Source organism: Anomaloglossus baeobatrachus, chromosome 9 (genome assembly GCF_048569485.1).
Source record: "Anomaloglossus baeobatrachus isolate aAnoBae1 chromosome 9, aAnoBae1.hap1, whole genome shotgun sequence".
Lineage (NCBI taxonomy): Eukaryota > Metazoa > Chordata > Amphibia > Anura > Aromobatidae > Anomaloglossus > Anomaloglossus baeobatrachus.
Genome location: NC_134361.1, coordinates 205,640,673 through 205,661,627, shown reverse-complemented (window position 1 = coordinate 205,661,627; position 20,955 = coordinate 205,640,673). Strand labels below are relative to the sequence as shown.

The 20,955-nt window shown below is 50.0% G+C and overlaps 1 protein-coding gene across 1 annotated transcript in view; it reads left to right on the top strand.

Moving 5' to 3' along the window:
* Positions 1-20,955, top strand: part of WNK3 (WNK lysine deficient protein kinase 3) — a 194,566-nt gene that overhangs the window by 50,626 nt on the left and 122,985 nt on the right. Inside the window, exon 3 of the mRNA XM_075324920.1 lies at positions 15,534-15,706. Within this exon, the coding sequence (XP_075181035.1) occupies positions 15,534-15,706 (173 nt within the window). The remainder of the gene's footprint in view (positions 1-15,533; positions 15,707-20,955) is intronic.

Below are 20,955 nucleotides of genomic sequence, written 5' to 3'. Positions count from 1 at the left end.
GCTTTCGTGCTCTGTTGCTCACTTTCGCGCTCTGTTGCTCGCTCGCTTTCGCGCTCTGTTGCTCGCTCGCTTTCGCGCTCTGTTTTGGACTCTCGCTCGCTTTCACGCTCTGTTGCTCACTTTCGCGCTCTGTTGCTCGCTCGCTTTCGCGCTCTGTTTTGGACTCTCGCTCGCTTTCGCGCTCTGTTTTGGACTCTCGCTCGCTTTCGCGCTCTGTTTTGGACTCTCGCTCGCTTTCGCGCTCTGTTTTGGACTCTCGCTCGCTTTCGTGCTCTGTTGCTCACTTTCGCGCTCTGTTGCTCGCTCGCTTTCGCGCTCTGTTGCTCGCTCGCTTTCGCGCTCTGTTTTGGACTCTCGCTCGCTTTCACGCTCTGTTGCTCACTTTCGCGCTCTGTTGCTCGCTCGCTTTCGCGCTCTGTTGCTCGCTCGCTTTCGCGCTCTGTTTTGGACTCTCGCTCGCTTTCACGCTCTGTTGCTCACTTTCGCGCTCTGTTGCTCGCTCGCTTTCGCGCTCTGTTTTGGACACTCGCTCGCTTTCGCGCTCTGTTTTGGACTCTCGCTCGCTTTCGCGCTCTGTTGCTCACTTTCGCGCTCTGTTGCTCGCTCGCTTTTGCGCTCTGTTGCTCGCTCGCTTTCGCGCTCTGTTTTGGACTCTCGCTCGCTTTCGTGCTCTGTTGCTCGCTCGCTTTCGCGCTCTGTTGCTCGCTCGCTTTCGCGCTCTGTTTTGGACTCTCGCTCGCTTTCACGCTCTGTTGCTCACTTTCGCGCTCTGTTGCTCGCTCGCTTTCGCGCTCTGTTTTGGACTCGCTCGCTTTCGCGCTCTGTTTTGTACTCTCGCTCGCTTTCGCGCTCTGTTTTGGGCTCTCGCTCGCTTTCGCGCTCTGTTTTGGACTCTCGCTCGCTTTCGCGCTCTGTTTTGGACTCTCGCTCGCTTTCGCGCTCTGTTTTGGACTCTCGCTCGCTTTCGCGCTCTGTTTTGGACTCTCGCTCGCTTTCGCGCTCTGTTTTGGACTCTCGCTCGCTTTCGCGCTCTGTTTTGGACTCTCGCTCGCTTTCGCGCTCTGTTTTGGACTCTCGCTCGCTTTCGCGCTCTGTTTTGGACTCTCGCTCGCTTTGGACTCTCTTGCTCTTTTTCTTTGCTTGTTGTTTGAGCTTGCTTGTTGGGGCTCTCATGTTGCTCTCTTGGATCCCATCTTGCGCTCTTGTTTTGCGCTCTCGATCTCTTTTGAGCAATGACCGTTTGGTCCAGCGGCCTGATCTCGCCCATGCTGCTTGCACAGGTAGCTTTACCTCTGCATCATGGGAGAAGCGCAAGGAGAACAAAGCTGGTTGGGTCCAGTGATTCGCCCTCTCCAGCGCGTCCTCGTCTGGCGAATCGGCCACTTTACGGCTGCAAGCTGGTTGTAACCCTAAGCCAAAAGCTGTAAGTTTATAAAATAAAAAAAAATATCCCTCCTTGAGATGCCAAATTGCTTGTTTTTACAAGTACTTAGCAATTTTAACTATTTTAGAACTTGTTTTATCGGGAAGACTTTTTTAATTAAATTTTCCTTTAAATGTGGTAACCTATAGCTTCTGGCGAATAATTAACCTGTTCCAGCCATGTCTGAAGACTCTGACCATCATCAGTATGGAGAGGATCATTCTTTCGCTATCTTTCACATGCTCTTCATTTCTAGAAGGAATGCTATAGAGGAATTCTAGGAGGGGGCGTCTCTTGTACTATGGACTTGGGACTTGTTTTTACTGAAGCTGCTCTTGCATGCTTTTCCAGTAATTTTCTAATACATACCGATTACCTGACTTGTGTATTTATTTTTACAAGTGGGGCAGTTTTGACATTGGGGGGGTAAGCAGCTGTGCGGAAATTCCTTGCAGCAGCTGTCATTGCTGACTCCAAAATATAGGCTTTATTAAAGACCCCTGGAAAGTGGGTAAAAGCTGGGAAAGTTGATGACAACCAATGTAAAAATTTACAGTTGGTGCCTGTCTTGTGAAGATTGTAATAAGTATTGCCTAGTCTAAATGTATGAAGAAAGTTTTGGACTTGTCCCTGTGGCTTGTTTGGGCTCTCGCCCTTTTGGCTCACTCGCTCTCCCTGTGGCTCATTTTGGGCTCGCTCGTTGGCCCTGTGGCTCGTTTTGGGCTCTCTCGTTGGCCCTGTGGCTCGTTTTGGGCTCGTGCATTGAGCCTGTGGCTCATTTTAGGCTCGCTCGTTGGGCCCGTGGCTCGTGTTGGGCTCGCTCGTTGGGCCCGTGGCTCGTGTTGGGCGCTCTCGTTGGGCCAGTGGCTCGTGTTGGGCGCTCTCGTTGGGCCTGTGGCTCGTGTTGGGCGCTCTCGTTGGGCCTGTGGCTCGTGTTGGGCTCGCGCGTTGGCCCTGTGGCTCGCGCGTTGGGCTCGCTCGCCCTGTGGCTCGTTTTGAATCTTTTTTTAAAATGTCATTAAAATGAATATCATCGCCCACTTTCAGGGGTAGCTGTACGGTTGCGCCTCTTCCGCAACGATGTGGGGGAAGAACCAATGGCTCATTGTTGGCTCATGCACCTCGTGCCCACGGCTCGTTTACTAGGAGTAACTGTAAAGTGGGGAAGCGAGTGGTGGTATAGGACATATTTTCTAAGGCTTCATTTAGACATTTGGTCACCCACCAAATCGGGGGGGTCCCCAACTTTCAGACGGAAAGTTTCCCGTGGGCTCCTGCTCTCAGGGTCCAAGAAGCAGCCGGTGTGCCCCATTTTTGTAGTCTGTTTTGCTGAACAATTCGGCCTTAATTACATCTCCAGCAGAATAAACTTAATGCATATTGGTCGATGCGGCATCTACTCGGCGGCCCCTAAAGAAGGGCATTAATAAATTATAACTTAATAAGTATGTTCAGCGCACGGATCCAGAACTAAAAATGTGTCCAACTCCTGCGGTAATAAAGGTTATTCATTAGCCGGCTCCCTGCGTTTTATAGCCTTTTCCTGCTTCCTTATTCAATAGATCAGAAAGATTTTATGATAATGTTACCCGGTGTGGGGGGGAGGCACACGGGGGCGAATGCTGGATTATTTTTATTGCCAGCCTGGGGGGATTATTCTTGAAATTGTCACACTGCGCTCTGGAACCAGTCACCTTACCTAATGGGCACATTAGTATGGAGCTTGTTGATTATCCCGACCATTATACCCTCGCTAATTGAATTTGTCAGGTCGCTGTCACAAGTTATTTTTATTTATTTTGTGAAGTAATTAATTTGAGACTATAATTAATGCTATACTTAAAACTAAAAGGATATCCCAAAATCAAGGCATCCCCCTATCCATAGGATCTGATCGCAATTTCTCTGGTTGATTCATCGCCTATGGGACTAGCAGAAATAGCGGAGTGCTGTATTCTGCATTCCCATAGATAATGAATGGAGTCAGGGTCGAGCATTTACACGTCTGCTCCATTCAAAACAGGGATGCAAAACTGCCCTTTAGGACACAGTTACATGTTGGATATGCAGACTTCAGATCCAAAAAGTATATGAGACCTAACGCAGAAATCTGACAAATCAGTGCAGACATTCAGCAGCATTTTACTTATTTCCCTCTTTTTCTTTTTTTTTTCTTTTACTGTTTTGCTCTTTAAAAGTCTGTCTCTGTGTGTGTCTGTCTGTCTCTGTGTGTGTCTGTCTGTCTCTGTGTGTGTCTGTCTGTCTCTGTGTGTGTCTGTCTGTCTCTGTGTGTGTCTGTCTGTCTCTGTGTGTGTCTGTCTGTCTCTGTGTGTGTCTGTCTGTCTCTGTGTGTGTGTCTGTGTGTGTCTGTGTCTCTGTGTGTGTCTGTGTCTTCCCAAGCGCTTCATACTCACTGATCAGTGTGGCTGTCACACTGCTTCCCGGGTCGCTCATTAGGGCTCTTGTCCACTTGCGATTTCCATGTGCGACTGCGATCCGATAAAAAAATCAGATTGCACTCGCACCAATGTTAAGCTATGAGGCTGTGTCCTCTTGCTAAATTTTTAACGGCACGACTCGTGCTCTCGGTGAAATCGCAGCATGCTGCGATTTGCACACAGTCTCCGCTCTCGCACCCCCATGCAAGCCTATGGGAGCGAGATAAAAATCAATACGGGTGGCATGCGCATGTCATACAGATGGCATACACATGTCACACGGATCCTTGACACTTGCATACCGCGTCGGACTGGCTACTGGAGGAATTTCCAGTAATACCAGTCCTGGCCGCGGTTACATGCACTGAACTCCGGAGCTGTCACCTGAGCTCCGGAGTGCAGCCTGGACTGAACAGCGAGCGCCGAGTGATTGCTTCCCCGACGATTGCTGTTCAGTTCATGACAGTTCAGGTGTGAGATCCAGAGTTCAATGCAGGTAACCGCGGCCAGCCCTGGTATTACTGGAGATTCTTCCGGTAGCCAGTCTGACGCTGCTTGCAGAACACTCACATAGCACTCGCATGACGCTCGCATGTCATACGGATGCTATGTGAGAAAATTAAAACATCAAACGCAGACCACACGCAGGACACTCGACTCACATTTGTGGACAAGAGCCCTTTGGCTCATACTTATTCACTGCTTACCCGCCCACTGGCATCTGTGATTGGTTCAGTCAGACACGCCCCCCACGCTGAGTGACAGTTGTCTGACTGCAACTAATCACAGACGGTGGGCAGGTCTATATCGTACAGTAAAATAATTAAAAACAAAAAGTGCAGTCCCCCCCCCCAATTTTGATACCCAGCTAAGATAAAGCCCAACAGCTGGGGCCTGGTATTTTCAGACTGGGGAGGCCTATGGTTATTAGGCTCTCACCAGCCTAAAAATATCAGCCAGCAGCCACCTGGAATTGCCGCATCCATTAGATGCAATAGTCCTGGCATTTTCACCTAGCTCTTCCTGATTGTTGCCCTGGTGCGGTGGTAATCGGGTAATAAGGAGTTAATGGCAACCCATAGCTGCTACTAAGTCCTAGATTAGTCATGTCAGGTGTCTGAGACCCCCCCCCCATCATTAATCTGTAAGTGAAAGTAGATAAACACAAACACCCCCAAGGATCCTTTATTTAAAATAAAAGACAAAAAACACCCTCTTTCACCACTTTATTGACCCCAATAACACCCCTGCAGGTCGGACGAAATCCACACAAGGTCCCACAACGCTTCAAGCTTTGCTACATCTGACGCTCACATAGAGCCCCATAGAACATGACTGCCTGCTGTGAGCTCCACGCAGCAACTGAAGTGAGCCACGTGGCTAGTGGTCACATCACTCAGGTTAGCCGCAATCACAGCTGGCAAATCAGGCCGCGACTGAAGTGAGTCGCAGGTGGAGGACTCACCTGAGTGATGTCAACGCTGATCGCGCGGCTCACTTAAGTCACGGTGTGGACCTCACAGCGGTGAACCCGTGATGTCACTGCTGCGACACACGTGGTATTTCGGGGCCCGCACTGTGACGTCAGGGGTTCACCCAAGTTAATTTTGATTGCGCGCCTCTGTGTCTGTGTGCACTCACATCAGGCAGTCATGTTCTACGGCCGCTCGCTGTGACTGGTCAGGGATGTAGCAGAGCTGAATCGCCGTGAGACCTCGTGTGGATTACTTTGGACCTGCAGAGGTGTTTGGGGGTTAATAAAGTGGTGAAAGAGGGTGCTTTTTGTATATTATTCCAAATAAAGGATTTTTGTGGTGTTTGTGTTTATTTACTTTCACTTACCGATTAGTGATGGCTGTAGTCTGAGACCCTCCCCCCATAACTAATCTAGTGGGCTGCCATTAACTCCTTATTACCTCGATTGCCACCCTACCAGGGCAACGGGAAGAGCCGAATGCGGTGCCAGAACGCCACTTCTGGGACGGCTGTGGGCTGCTCTTGTTAGAGTGGAAAGGGCCATCGTTCTTTGGCCCTTTCTAGCCTAATTATATCAGCCCCCAGTTTTCTGCTGCACCTCGGCTTGTTTTAGAAAAATGGGGGTGACCCCACGTATTATATATATTTTTTTTTTTAATAAAAAAAAATAAGTGTGGGATCCCCTCTATTTTTCAGAAGCTGACAAGGTACAGCAGACAGCCGAGGGTAGCAGCTCTGCCGTTTGTGCTGGTTATGAAAAACGTGGGTGGCCCCACGTCCTTTTTTTTTTTTTTTTCACCAATAATTTTTTTCTTTTAAAAAAAACGGGGCGATCCCAACTAGCTTCTGTTCTTTATCTATTCTATATGTTCTATCTATCAATTATCCTATCCTTTCATTTTTTGTTTCTCCTTTAAAAAATGCATTAACAAAAACGCACCATCATTATTACATTTTTACATTTCCAGGCTCTGTGACAAGGTGCGGTTTTGGTTGCAGTTTGTGTGCAGAAGTAAAACTGCAGCGTGCGCATATGGCCTTACTACTACCGTAGGAATGATATACAGAGGCCATGAACATGGATTGTATCTGTATCGTCAGGATTTACCCAAGACGCGCCCTGTACAACTGGTCTTCAGGTTGTCTCCATTGTATAAGATTGTAGGGGCGTCCTGCAGATTTCTAGGGCCGTTAAAGTAATAGGATCACTCTTAAAGAATATGTAAAGTAGCGGGGAGGAAGGATTAAGACATTTTTCAGCTGTGATGTAATGTCCAGAGATTCTGCAATACTGGGAACTTACAAGGAAGACAATGGGGGTCAGAGAAGTGATGTAGTAAGTGAGAAGGAATGTGAGCGATGTCTCGTGGATCAGGGCTGAGTTCATGCAGAGATAGCGAGAAAGGGGAAATAAGTGAATGACGAGGAATTGTCCCCCGCTACACGAGCACAACGGGCACGGACTGGATCCTATACAATACATGGTGGAGCTGGGGGGATGGAGCCCGTACAATACATGGTGGAGCTGGGGTTCTGGATCCATACAATACATGGTGGAGCTGGGGGGCTAGATCCCATACAATACATGGTGGAGCTGGGGTTCTGGATCCATACAATACATGGTGGAGCTGGGGTGCTGGAGCCCATACAATACATGGTGGAGCTGGGGGGCTGGATCCCGTACAATACATGGTGGAGCTGGGGTTCTGGATCCATACAATACATGGTGGAGCTGGGGTGCTGGAGCCCATACAATACATGGTGGAGCTGGGGTACTGGAGCCATACAATACATGGTGGAGCTGGGGTGCTGGAGCCCATACAATACATGGTGGAGCTGGGGTGCTGGAGCCATACAATACATGGTGGAGCTGGGGTGCTGGAGCCATACAATACATGGTGGAGCTGGGGTGCTGGAGCCATACAATACATGGTGGAGCTGGGGGGCTGGAGCCATACAATACATGGTGGAGCTGGGGGGCTGGATCCCATACAATACATGGTGGAGCTGGGGTTCTGGATCCATACAATACATGGTGGAGCTGGGGTTCTGGATCCATACAATACATGGTGGAGCTGGGGGGCTGGATCCCATACAATACATGGTGGAGCTGGGGTTCTGGATCCATACAATACATGGTGGAGCTGGGGTGCTGGATCCATACAATACATGGTGGAGCTGGGGTGCTGGATCCATACAATACATGGTGGAGCTGGGGGGCTGGATCCCATACAATACATGGTGGAGCTGGGGGGCTGGATCCCATACAATACATGGTGGAGCTGGGATGCTGGATCCCATACAATACATGGTGGAGCTGGGGGGCTGGATCCCATACAATACATGGTGGAGCTGGGGGGGCTGGATCCCGTACAATACATGGTGGAGCTGGGGTGCTGGATCCCATACAATACATGGTGGAGCTGGGATGCTGGATCCCGTACAATACATGGTGGAGCTGGGGTGTTGGATCCCATACAATACATGGTGGAGCTGGGGTGCTGGATCCATACAATACATGGTGGAGCTGGGGTTCTGGATCCATACAATACATGGTGAAGCTGGGGGGCTGGATCCCGTACAATACATGGTGTAGCTGGGGGGCTAGATCCCATACAATACATGGTGGAGCTGTGGTGCTGGAGCCATACAATATATGGTGGAGCTGGGGGGCTGGATCCATACAATACATGGTGGAGCTGGGGGGCTGGATCCCGTACAATACATGGTGGAGCTGGGGGGCTGGATCCATACAATACATGGTGGAGCTGGGGTGCTGGAGCCCATACAATACATGGTGGAGCTGGGGGGCTGGATCCCGTACAATACATGGTGGAGCTGGGGGGCTGGATCCCGTACAATACATGGTGGAGCTGGGGTGCTGGATCCATACAATACATGGTGGAGCTGGGGGGCTGGATCCCATACAATACATGGTGGAGCTGGGGTGCTGGAGCCATACAATACATGGTGGAGCTGGGGTGCAGGAGCCCATACAATACATGGTGGAGCTGGGGTGCTGGAGCCCATACAATACATGGTGGAGCTGGGGTGCTGGAGCCATACAATACATGGTGGAGCTGGGGTGCTGGAGCCATACAATACATGGTGGAGCTGGGGTGCTGGATCCCATACAATACATGGTGGAGCTGGGGTGCTGGATCCCATACAATACATGGTGGAGCTGGGGTGCTGGATCCCATACAATACATGGTGGAGCTGGGGTGCTGGAGCCATACAATACATGGTGGAGCTGGGGGGCTGGAGCCCATACAATACATGGTGGAGCTGGGGGGCTGGAGCCCATACAATACATGGTGGAGCTGGGGGGCTGGAGCCATACAATACATGGTGGAGCTGGGGGGCTGGAGCCATACAATACATGGTGGAGCTGGGGTGCTGGAGCCATACAATACATGGTGGAGCTGGGGTGCTGGAGCCATACAATACATGGTGGAGCTGGGGTTCTGGATCCATACAATACATGGTGGAGCTGGGGGGCTGGATCCCATACAATACATGGTGGAGCTGGGGGGCTGGATCCCATACAATACATGGTGGAGCTGGGGGGCTGGATCCCATACAATACATGGTGGAGCTGGGATGCTGGATCCCATACAATACATGGTGGAGCTGGGATGCTGGATCCCATACAATACATGGTGGAGCTGGGGGGCTGGATCCCATACAATACATGGTGGAGCTGGGGGGGCTGGATCCCGTACAATACATGGTGGAGCTGGGGGGCTGGATCCCGTACAATACATGGTGGAGCTGGGATGCTGGATCCCGTACAATACATGGTGTAGCTGGGGGGCTAGATCCCATACAATACATGGTGGAGCTGGGGGGCTGGATCCATACAATACATGGTGGAGCTGGGGTGCTGGATCCCATACAATACATGGTGGAGCTGGGGTGCTGGAGCCATACAATACATGGTGTAGCTGGGGGGCTAGATCCCATACAATACATGGTGGAGCTGGGGGGCTGGAGCCCATACAATATATGGTGGAGCTGGGGTGCAGGAGCCCATACAATACATGGTGGAGCTGGGGTGCTGGATCCCATACAATACATGGTGGAGCTGGGGGGCTGGAGCCATACAATACATGGTGGAGCTGGGGTGCTGGATCCATACAATATATGGTGGAGCTGGGGTGCTGGAGTCATACAATACATGGTGGGGCTGGAGCCATACAATACATGGTGGAGCTGGGGGGCTGGAGCCATACAATACATGGTGGAGCTGGGGTGCTGGATCCATACAATATATGGTGGAGCTGGGGTGCTGGAGCCATACAATATATGGTGGAGCTGGGGTGCTGGAGCCATACAATACATGGTGGAGCTGGGGTGCTGGATCCCATACAATACATGGTGGAGCTGGGGTGCTGGAGCCATACAATACATGGTGGAGCTGGGGTGCTGGAGCCATACAATACATGGTGGAGCTGGGGTGCTGGAGCCATACAATACATGGAGCTGGGGGGGCAGGATCCCGTACAATATATGGTGGAGCTGGGGTGCGCTCCTGCTTCTGTTCCTGATGGGATTTTGCAAACATTCAGCTCCTCTTTGGTTCTTTCTTGTGCCGCTGCAGATTAGAAGATGGCAGCTCCGTATATTCTCCTGTCAGTTTGGGTATTCTGAAGGGAAGCGATGTATACTGCATCTCCCTTGTTTTGGAGCGCTGATCATTACACTCGGCCGCCTTTTGTATTTCCGTGCTGTGACCTATTGCTTAGCCTGTTATCTCACTGATGCCGCGTTTCTTGGGTAGACCCTTCTTGGTTTCGATGCACCCCAGTGTCACCAGCACGGCCGAAACCAGTCTGATCAGATGTTATAGCAAATCCTCACCCAGCCAGTAAATTGGGAAACGCTAATTGTAGCCTAATCCAGTCTCCCTATACTGGGAGCAAACCAGTTTCCTTCTCTGAAATACTGCTGACGTACACAGCGATCCTCCTGATTAGGCCCTCGCACCCCTGCACTAGGTGCATTGGGAACATTAAAGTGTTATTTTTTTTATTTTTCTCTGTAAATTACAGCGTCCTCATTTTATAGATGAGAAAATTATTCTGCAACTTTCCGATTCCATACGTTAGTTTATTTTTTAATTATTTTTTTTTGTGATTCTTCAAAGTGAGAAAAGAGTAGGGAATGTTGTTTTTTTTTACTTATTTAGTCTTTTGAATCCCCCGTCGCGGACAGTCACTGACGTCCCATACATCTTTCAGAGGTGACGTTTGCATGTGTGACGTGTGATTGGCTGCAGCGGTCCATGGGAATGATTGGCAAAATATCATTACTTCCAATAGCAGTGGGGGCCCCTGAAACTGTGCTCTATTAAAAGGGGAAGTAATGGTTGTATATAATGGTTTTCAAAAGCCCTAAATTGACTTAATGTGATATCCCTTAAATCCATAGGATAAAAGATAATTTGATGACCGCTGGAGGTGGTCTGCTGTGGGCACTGGAAGCGCGCTCTTCATAGCCTCAATTTACATGGATGGATGTGCGCATGTTTGACCTCCACTCCATTCTTTGTCTATGGGACTGCAGCTCTTGCGATTTTGAGCCGTCCCCTAGACAATGAATATAGTGGAGGTCAAATATGCGCACATCCGCTCTATTTAAGATGGGGCTTTGCTCAGTCAGGTTCAAGAGCCTGGTTCTTGAGATCCCAATGATCTGTAAGTCCTAAGGGATAACTTACAGTTTCAGGAAAAAACCCTTTACCTACTTACGGAGAGCCCATAGACTTAAAACGTATGGGTGGTCTATGGTGTGCTCTGCAGTGATGTTTTAGGATGTCATTGAATAATAGAGCAGCAGAGTGCGGGAGCAAGGAGCCTGCTGTTAAACACATAAAGAAGGTAGAGACTGTGTTTGTTTTCTTTTTTTTTTTTTTTGTTTTTTTACTGTCTGTCTTCCCCAATGCTGTCTACACAGTGCTGAACAAGTACTGCTCCTGAGACAGCAGTTATACCAGGGGTGGGGTACCTTTTTTTTCTGCCGGGGGCCATTTGGAATTTTCTACCAACCTTCGGGGGCCGCACCAAATTGTCAACTTGAAAACGACCCGGCTATATTTGGTCAGTCACTTAATTAACTCACCCATAGTGTGGCGGCTGGAGCTGCTGTGATGTTCGGTGATATTGATCATGTTGTTTTTCCACAACTGCTTTTCCAGGTTTGTCTTGGTCTGGAGAGGCACATCACAGGAGGGCCTGGGGCATATAAATCACAGGAGGGGCTGGTGCGCACGCATCACAGGAGGGGCTGGTGCGCACGCATCACAGGAGGGGCTGGTGCGCACGCATCACAGGAGGGGCTGGGGCGCACGCATCACAGGAGGGGCTGGGGCGCACGCATCACAGGAGGGGCTGGGGCGCACGCATCACAGGAGGGGCTGGGGCGCACGCATCACAGGAGGGGCTGGGGCGCACGCATCACAGGAGGGGCTGGGGCGCACGCATCACAGGAGGGGCTGGGGCGCACGCATCACAGGAGGGGCTGGGGCGCACGCATCACAGGAGGGGCTGGGGCGCACGCATCACAGGAGGGGCTGGGGCGCACGCATCACAGGAGGGGCTGGGGCGCACGCATCACAGGAGGCAGGACTGACAGCACTAGGCGGCAGGACTGACAGCACTAGTAGGATGCACGGATTACACAGCACTGAGGGGGTACACACAGTACTAGGGGTATACCGCACTGGACGGGGGGGCAGCGATGGGTTGGTACTCAGTCCTGGGAGGGGAGGAGTCACATAGCACAGGTCCAGGAGGCATGTACAACAGGGAGGCTTTTTCTGCACCTCTTCTTCTGTGACAGGAGCACAGCGTGCTGCTTACTTTGCCACAAGGTAAACCCTAAACACGCGAGTACAGTCTCGGGTTCAGTCTAGAATGTACGGGCTGCAGTCAGGTCCTGAAAAGAGCCCATACATTCTAGTATGGGCTGCAATCATGATCTGGAAAAAGCCTGTACATTCTAGCATCTACCCAGAATGCACTGGAATTTAAAAGGTTGGCGGCCGGCAAAAGCGCGAGTGCCGCTCCAGCACTGGGGTTGCCTGGAATGTGCCTGGGGGCCACAGAAAATGTCATCGCAGGCCGCAAACTGCCCGCTGGCCGGAGGTTCCCCACCCCTGGGTTATACGATTGCTGTCATTAGGGAGGAGGCGGGAGCTGCTGAATCCTAGGAGACCCCATCAGCTCTATGTAGCCAGGACGCTACATTTCCAGTGTAACTGGGACTAATACACCAGCACCATTTACAGGGAAAATCCCAATTTCAAAAAGGATCTATACCTATATAAATGTTAAAATTAAGTCCGGTCACAGTGTTTCCTACTTGTCGGTGTCGGTCACTGATCTGATGCCTTCTTGTTTCTCTCTAGCTGCCTTCCTTCCAGTCCTCAGGAGTTTCTTTCTGAGCACTGCATGTTTTTCTTCCCTGACCCGCTGCACGTTTTTCTTCCCTGACCCGCTGCCCGTTTTTCTTCCCTGACCCGCTGCCCGTTTTTCTTCCCTGACCCGCTGCCCGTTTTTCTTCCCTGACCCGCTGCCCGTTTTTCTTCCCTGACCCCCTGCCCGGTTTACTTCCCTGACCCCCTGCCCGTTTTTCTTTCCTGACCCGATGCACGTTTTTTCATCAGTTTCCTCTTGTTTGCACATCATACATCAAACTAAGTCTTACCGCTAATCATTCATTTTAGAATTGCCAAGTTGAGATGTTTGTTTCATGCCTGGACAAGATGACAACACATTGCCAGGGCCTTTACCCAAGATCGGCATCTTCCTCCTAAATAGTTCCAGCTTACTCCAAAATCCAGCAATCACATCCAGCCTAAAGGAATTTGGTCTCTTCCACAATTTTGGTTCCAATTTTTTTTTCTTCTTGCAAAAAATGCATCATTAAATAAATGATTGGTAGTTGTCGTTTTTTTTTTTTCTTTTTTCCAGCATCATGTGCTGCCGAAAAATTGATAATTTTTAAGCAAGCATTTGCTCATTTGTTGAGTAATTATCAGCCTGTTTATATTAACCGATTACGGGACACGAGTGTTCCTAGCTTTGCTCGTTCGCGATAATTGGCCGCTTCTGTGCAACCTGCCAATTTTGTTATGATGCGATGTAATCTGGTATAATCTCCACCGTTATCTCTATGCAGTGAAGAGATTCTTACACTTAGCGATAATTTGCTGAACGTTCGTTCCTGACCAGTGGCGTAACTAGAGTCCGATGGGCCCCGCTGCAAAGTTGGATCCGGGGTGCCCCGCCCCCCCCCCCCCATTTGGGCCATTGTAGCATTCGAAATTCTATAAAGACGTACAAGTTGCCCCCCATCCCCTTAATTGTGTAGCAATGTCCCCTTATCCTGGGCTACTTCCTGGTAAATATGTACCCCCATCCTGGTGTATGACCCCATTGTGACTATATACTGGTATATATGTCCCCATCATCGCCCATCCTTGTGTGTGTGTGTGTGTGTGTGTGTGTGTGTGTGTGTATCCCCATCATGGTGTATGTCCACATCCTGGTGTATATGGCCCCACCATGACCCCATTTTGGTATATATGTCCCCATTATTGCCCCATCCTGGTATATATCCACATCCTGGTATATAGTCTCATCCTGGTATACATTGCCCCATTTTGGTATACATGGCCCCATCCTAGTATATATAACCCCATCATGTCTCCATCCTGGTATATATGGCCCCATTATAATAAGGTTTATTTCTATAGCGCAAACCTATTCCGCCGCGCTCTACAATTCAGAGAGGACATGTACAGACAATGAGACAATACAAAATAACAAAATTAAGACACCAAGAGGAGTGAAGGCCTTGCTCATAAGCTTACAGTCTGAGGGAATAGGGGAGAAAAGCTGGTCATATATGGTCCAGCCATTATGTTCCCATCCTGGTATATATGGCCCCATCCTGGTATATATGACCCAATCATGTCACCATCCTGGTGAATATGACCCCCATCCTGGTGTGTATGACCCCCATCCTGGTGTGTATGACCCCCATCCTGGTGTGTATGACCCCCATCCTGGTGTGTATGACCCCCATCCTGGTGAGTATGACCCCCATCCTGGTGAGTATGACCCCCATCCTGGTGAGTGTGACCCCCATCCTGGTGAGTATGACCCCCATCCTGGTGAGTATGACCCCCATCCTGGTGAGTATGACCCCCATCCTGGTGAGTATGACCCCCATCCTGGTGAGTATGACCCCCATCCTGGTGAATATGACCCCCATCCTGGTGACTACGATCCCCAGGGCGCCGCACACAGTAAAAAAAACAAAACTAAAAAGCTAAACGATTACAGTCACCTTCCCACCGCTCCCCTGGTGTCCATCTCCGCTGGCATGATGGCAACTGACCAGCGTGTTAGCGGCGCAGTGCATGATGTCACTGTCATGTGCGCCGACTTACAATGCGGTCAACTGTGCGAATATTTGCTGCTCCCCATCCCCAGGATTATGGGTGTGGGGAGCAGTAATATTCAAAGCCTTAATTGGCGGCCGGCACGTCTCAGCGCAGGGACCCAACAGGTCTTTGTGCTGCGATTGTATTTCAGGTGCATGCGCGCCCTCGGACATAAGGTACATCCAGCTAAACCAGGTGCTGGGGTCGGCCCATATACTTCAGTAGGAGCTGCAGTACCTGAATACAACCACTACAAGGCGTACCCAGCCGGGCACTTTCAGGCTGATCGGTGGGTGCCGGCTGTTGACTGCTCCTACTCCACTCCTTGGGTTTCTATACCGGCTCCGTGCGCACGTGAGGCCTAAACGGGCCTGGAAAATATGAGTACAGATGAGTCGGACAGGTGCCAAGTGTCCTCGTCTTAGATTATCTCCAGTACACTAATGTTTATGGGTCGCGTCACTTCACAATCCAAATGTTACAGCGGAGATTTATGTGACAGATGTGGGTCGCTGCTGACACTTGAGCAGAGGCTGTGTGACATGAATACTGTGCGGCGTGATGATACAAATGGGGCTAAATCGGATAATCCTGGGCCATCAGATATCTATCCCATGGCTGCCCTAGCATACTGGGACTTGTGATCCTATAAGCAAATCTGCAAAGTAAAAAAAAAAAAAAAACTTCATCCAAGTTTCTTACAAACTTTTACATTAAAGAATATTCTTTTGTGTTTTTTCAGGACCGGAAACTAACCAAAGCGGAGCAGCAACGATTCAAAGAGGAAGCCGAGATGTTAAAGGGGCTCCAGCATCCGAACATTGTGCGATTCTACGATTCCTGGGAATCGTCACTGAAGGGAAAGAAATGCATCGTCCTAGTGACCGAGCTGATGACGTCTGGCACTTTAAAAACGTAAATATACCGTCCGCAGATGACTTCATCATGAGGATGAGGGAGGATGGAGGCTGATGGAGGATGAGGGAGGATGGAGGATGAGGGAGGATGGAGGATGGGGGAGGATGGAGGATGGGGGAGGATGGAGGATGGGGGAGGATGGAGGATGGGGGAGGATGGAGGATGGGGGAGGATGGAGGATGGGGGATGGGGGAGGATGGGGGATGAGGGAGGATGGGGGATGAGGGAGGATGGGGGATGAGGGAGGATGGGGGATGAGGGAGGATGGGGGATGAGGGAGGATGGGGGATGAGGGAGGATGGGGGATGAGGGAGGATGGGGGATGAGGGAGGATGGGGGATGAGGGAGGATGGGGGATGAGGGAGGATGGGGGATGAGGGAGGATGGGGGATGAGGGAGGATGGGGGATGAGGGAGGATGGGGGATGAGGGAGGATGGGGGATGAGGGAGGATGGGGGATGAGGGAGGATGGGGGATGAGGGAGGATGGGGGATGGGGGAGGATGGGGGATGGGGGAGGATGGGGGATGAGGGAGGATGGGGGATGAGGGAGGATGGGGGATGAGGGAGGATGGGGGATGAGGGAGGATGGGGGATGAAGGAGGATGGGGGAGGATGGGGAATGAGGGGGCGGAATGATATTATAAAGCCTTCGACATGCCATCCGAGCCGCAGAGGAGCGATTGGGCTCCTGCGTCATCAATAGGCTTTTCTAAAGATATTATTTTTTATTTCTATAGCGCCAATATATTCCACAGCACTTTACAAATGAGTGCTACATGTACCGACCATTACAAAGTAACACTTCAACAGTTAAGAGGATGTGACGACAGATTAATAGGAGGGAGCCGTGGAAAAATTAGGCTGCTTTCACACATCTGGTGTTTGCAGTGCGTCGCAATCCGGCTCAAAAACCCTTTTTTCAAAAATTTTTGCTGAATCTTTTTTTCTTCAATAAATTGGAGCATGCTTAGTTTACAAAAACTGATCCGGCGGCCGCATCCGATTTTTGCCACATGGCGTCCTTAGGCTTCCATTGTAAATCACTCCAGATCTGGCGCGATGCGCTTTTTGTCAGAGACAAAAAACGTTGCAAGAGACGTTCCGGCCGCCGCATTAGCCAGTTACGATGGATCCGGCAAAAGCTGGATGCAACGCAAAGCCATCAGGCACAATCCGGCGCTAATACAAATCAATGGGGATAAAACTGAGCCGGCGCCGGATCCGTTTTATCCGTTTTTTTTTCCGTATTGTGCCTGATGGAAAAAAAACTGATGTGTGAAAGTAGCCTTAGGCTGCTTTCACACATCTGGTTTTTGCCATAAGGCACAATACGGTGTAATAACTGATGCAACAGATCAGGCGAAAAAAAAAACGGATTAGTTGCGTCAGTTTTTTCCATCAGTTCCTTCAGTTTTTGAGCGGATCCGTTGTGCTACTGAGCATGCTCAGTGGCAAAAAAACGGAATCTGTCGCTGTAATGCTTTGTATGCCACAATATGACGGATTCGGCGCCCAAAGGCGATCCGTTTTTTTGCCGCTACCAAAAAAGGTTCCATGCTGCGTCCTTCCCAGCAGCTGGACACAAACTTCGCAATGCAAGAGCATCAGGCACAATCCAGCGCTAATACAATTCAATGAGGGGAAAAAAACGCTTCTGGCGCAGGATCCGTTTTATCCGTTATTCGCTGGGATGTGCCTGACGACAAAAAACGGATGTGTGAAAGCAGCCTTAAAGAGATGTATTTTTAATGTATGCTTAAAAATGTGAGTTCTAGTATTAATCAGGTCATCCAGGGTAGTGCATTCCAGAAAACTGGTGCAGCACGAGAGACGTCTTGCAGACTGAGGTGCGAGGTTTGGATTATGGGGCATGTTTGTCTTGGATCAATTGCCGAATGGAGGGCATGGGTTAGGTGATTGAGATGAGGGAGGAGATATAGGGTGGTGCAGATCTGTCAAGAGCAGTAAGTTAAAAAATTGTACTCTATGCGGATGGGTAACCAGTGCAATGACTGGCATCGGTGTAATAGCTGGACAGAAATGCGATCCTATTTGCCTTATTCAGGATGGATTGGAGTGAATAAAGTTTGGTTACAGGGAGAGCGATCAGTGGTTGGCTAACTCTCCAATATCAGCGGGATGTCTGATCCTTCTTGTTAAGGGAAGATCGGCTGCTCCCTGATCTGTCTGGCAACTTTTTTTTGGAATTAGAAACACATGATTGCTCGGTCGTGTTGAGCGGCCATGTGTATGGAGGAGGCAGGAGGGACCGTCAGCTAAACAATCGTCCATCCAACAGTTGCCCTGGTATAGCATAGTCTGGGTGTTATATCTGTTTATGGTGTCCTTTTATTCCGATTAGATTTAGCTGATCACTAGTTTTCATTTAATCGCTCGGCACTGTTAGGAGTCCCATACTTTTTCCTTTTTTCTTAAAGGGAACCTGTGAGGTGCACTATGCACCCAGGACCACGAGCAGTTCTGAGTGCATACTACTAATCCCTGCCTAACTGTCCCTGTATGCACCAGCATAGATAAAGGGGTCTTTAGAAAAAGTATTGCTAAAGATCTTTTATCTTATGTTAATGAGCGCGGGGACTAGTCCCAAGGGTGTTAATAATAATAATAATTGTATTCATTTATATAGCTCTATTAATTCCACAGCGCTTTACATACATTGGTAACACTGTCCCCATTGGGGCTCACAATCTGTATGTCTTTTGAGTGTGGGAGGAAACCGGAGAACCCGGAGGAAACCGACGCAAACACGGGGAGAACATAGAAACTCCTTGCAGATGGTGTCCTTGGTGGGATTTGAACCCAGGACCCCAGCGCTGCAAGACTGCAGTGCTAACCACTGAGCCGCCACAAGACTGCAGTGCTAACCACTGAGCCGCCACAAGACTGCAGTGCTAACCACTGAGCCGCCACAAGACTGCAGTGCTAACCACTGAGCCGCCACAAGACTGCAGTGCTAACCACTGAGCCACCACAAGACTGCAGTGCTAACCACTGAGCCGCCACAAGACTGCAGTGCTAACCACTGAGCCGCCACAAGACTGCAGTGCTAACCACTGAGCCGCCACAAGACTGCAGTGCTAACCACTGAGCCGCCACAAGACTGCAGTGCTAACCACTGAGCCGCCACAAGACTGCAGTGCTAACCACTGAGCCGCCACAAGACTGCAGTGCTAACCACTGAGCCGCCACAAGACTGCAGTGCTAACCACTGAGCCGCCACAAGACTGCAGTGCCAACGACTGAGCCGCCACAAGACTGCAGTGCCAACGACTGAGCCGCCACAAGACTGCAGTGCCAACGACTGAGCCGCCACAAGACTGCAGTGCCAACGACTGAGCCGCCACAAGACTGCAGTGCCAACGACTGAGCCGCCACAAGACTGCAGTGCCAACGACTGAGCCGCCACAAGACTGCAGTGCCAACGACTGAGCCGCCACAAGACTGCAGTGCCAACGACTGAGCCGCCACAAGACTGCAGTGCCAACGACTGAGCCGCCACAAGACTGCAGTGCCAACGACTGAGCCGCCACAAGACTGCAGTGCCAACGACTGAGCCGCCACAAGACTGCAGTGGCAACGACTGAGCCGCCACAAGACTGCAGTGCCAACGACTGAGCCGCCACAAGACTGCAGTGCTAACCACTGAGCCACCGTGCCGCCCATCCCCCGACGAGCTGCCCTCTTGGCATGTTAGCACACCCACAGGGGCGTACTAACATGCTATTCAATGCAGGGTCATGAGCAGTGTCGCGCGTACCTGTGTCCGCGCTTCTGAATGCCAGGCACTACCGGTCATGCGCACTAGACCTCTCTGAAGCCGGGACGCATACACCTGGCTTCATACTGTGCATGACCGGAAGTGCTGGGAATTCAGAAGCGTGGTCACAGCGAACACAGGTACGTGTGTCACCGCACGTGACGCTGCATTGAATAGCATTTGACTAACATGCTAAGAGAGCGGCTAGTTGGGGCATATAACACCCTTGGGACTAGTCCCCGCGCTCATTAGCATATGGTAAAAGATCCTTAGAGAGATCTTTAGAAAAAGTATTTCTATCTATGCTGGTGTATACAGGGACGGTTAGGCAGGGATTAGTAGTATGCACTCAGAACTGCTCGTGGTCCTGGGTGCATATTGCACCTGACAGGTTCCCTTTAATTTGTACCTTTTTGCTAATTTGCAAATTGTAGACTGCGTGTCTGATAAAGGGAAGCTCTCCCATACACTCCACAGGCCTCCTCTAGATTACCAGTAGGCACTGAGCAAAAACTTGGCAAGTACGGGGAGTTATAATTGGTGGAAAGGAATTTTCGGCAAAACAGATCTCGCCTCCGGTGCCGTGAATGAGCAAAAATCCATCTCCTCCTAACTCCAGTATACAGGGCCGGGAAGAGGCCTATCCTTTTAATAGATCAGATGTTCATGTGGAAGGGGCTGTGAAGAGGCGACATATTGCTTCACCTGTACAGGCACATTCTGTGTGCCAGCGTATGTGCGCACGTTAGGAAAAAGCCAGCAGCTTCTAAACCGATGATTTATTCCCTAATCCCAATCTGCAGCTACCCTTTCAGAAAACTTTTGATAGGTGGGAACGGAGACCCCGATCAATTAAAATAGAGAAACATGAGCTCTGCTTTTCTTTGAGGATGAAATTAAAGCACCGGTCATTTCCATTTCATTTTTTTTCATAAATCAGAAGTAAATATTAAAATTAAATTGTAATATCTTATCATTTCTGCGCTTTATTCTCAATTCACAGGTAACCTCTGCATTCAGTGGATCTTACATTTTCCCGTCTCTCATAGACATCCTTTGCTGCTCATAACGTTCTATGGAGAAGTTGTATTTGCTGCAGAATGTCTAACTCCTCCATAGAATTTTAAAAGCACCAACTATCAGCTCTTATCTCCATATTGACAAAATCCGTCATCACTGAATGTAGATGTTACCCATGAATTAAAGGGGTTATCCTGCTTATTTTTGTTTTTAACTATTGGACTACATAGGGGCAGGTAGGTAGATAGCAACTACGTACCTGCGCTGCTGTCAGCCCCTCTCCCCAGGCTCGGAGTGGTCATCTGACCGCTGCTGCCGGGATTTTGCTACTTCCTGTGAATTCAGGTCGACAGGGGCAGGAGCTTGTAGATGGGCATCACAGCCGACGTCATGTACTTGCCCTGCTGAACATATACAGTGCGTCAGAATCTCCCTTCCCCCTGTAC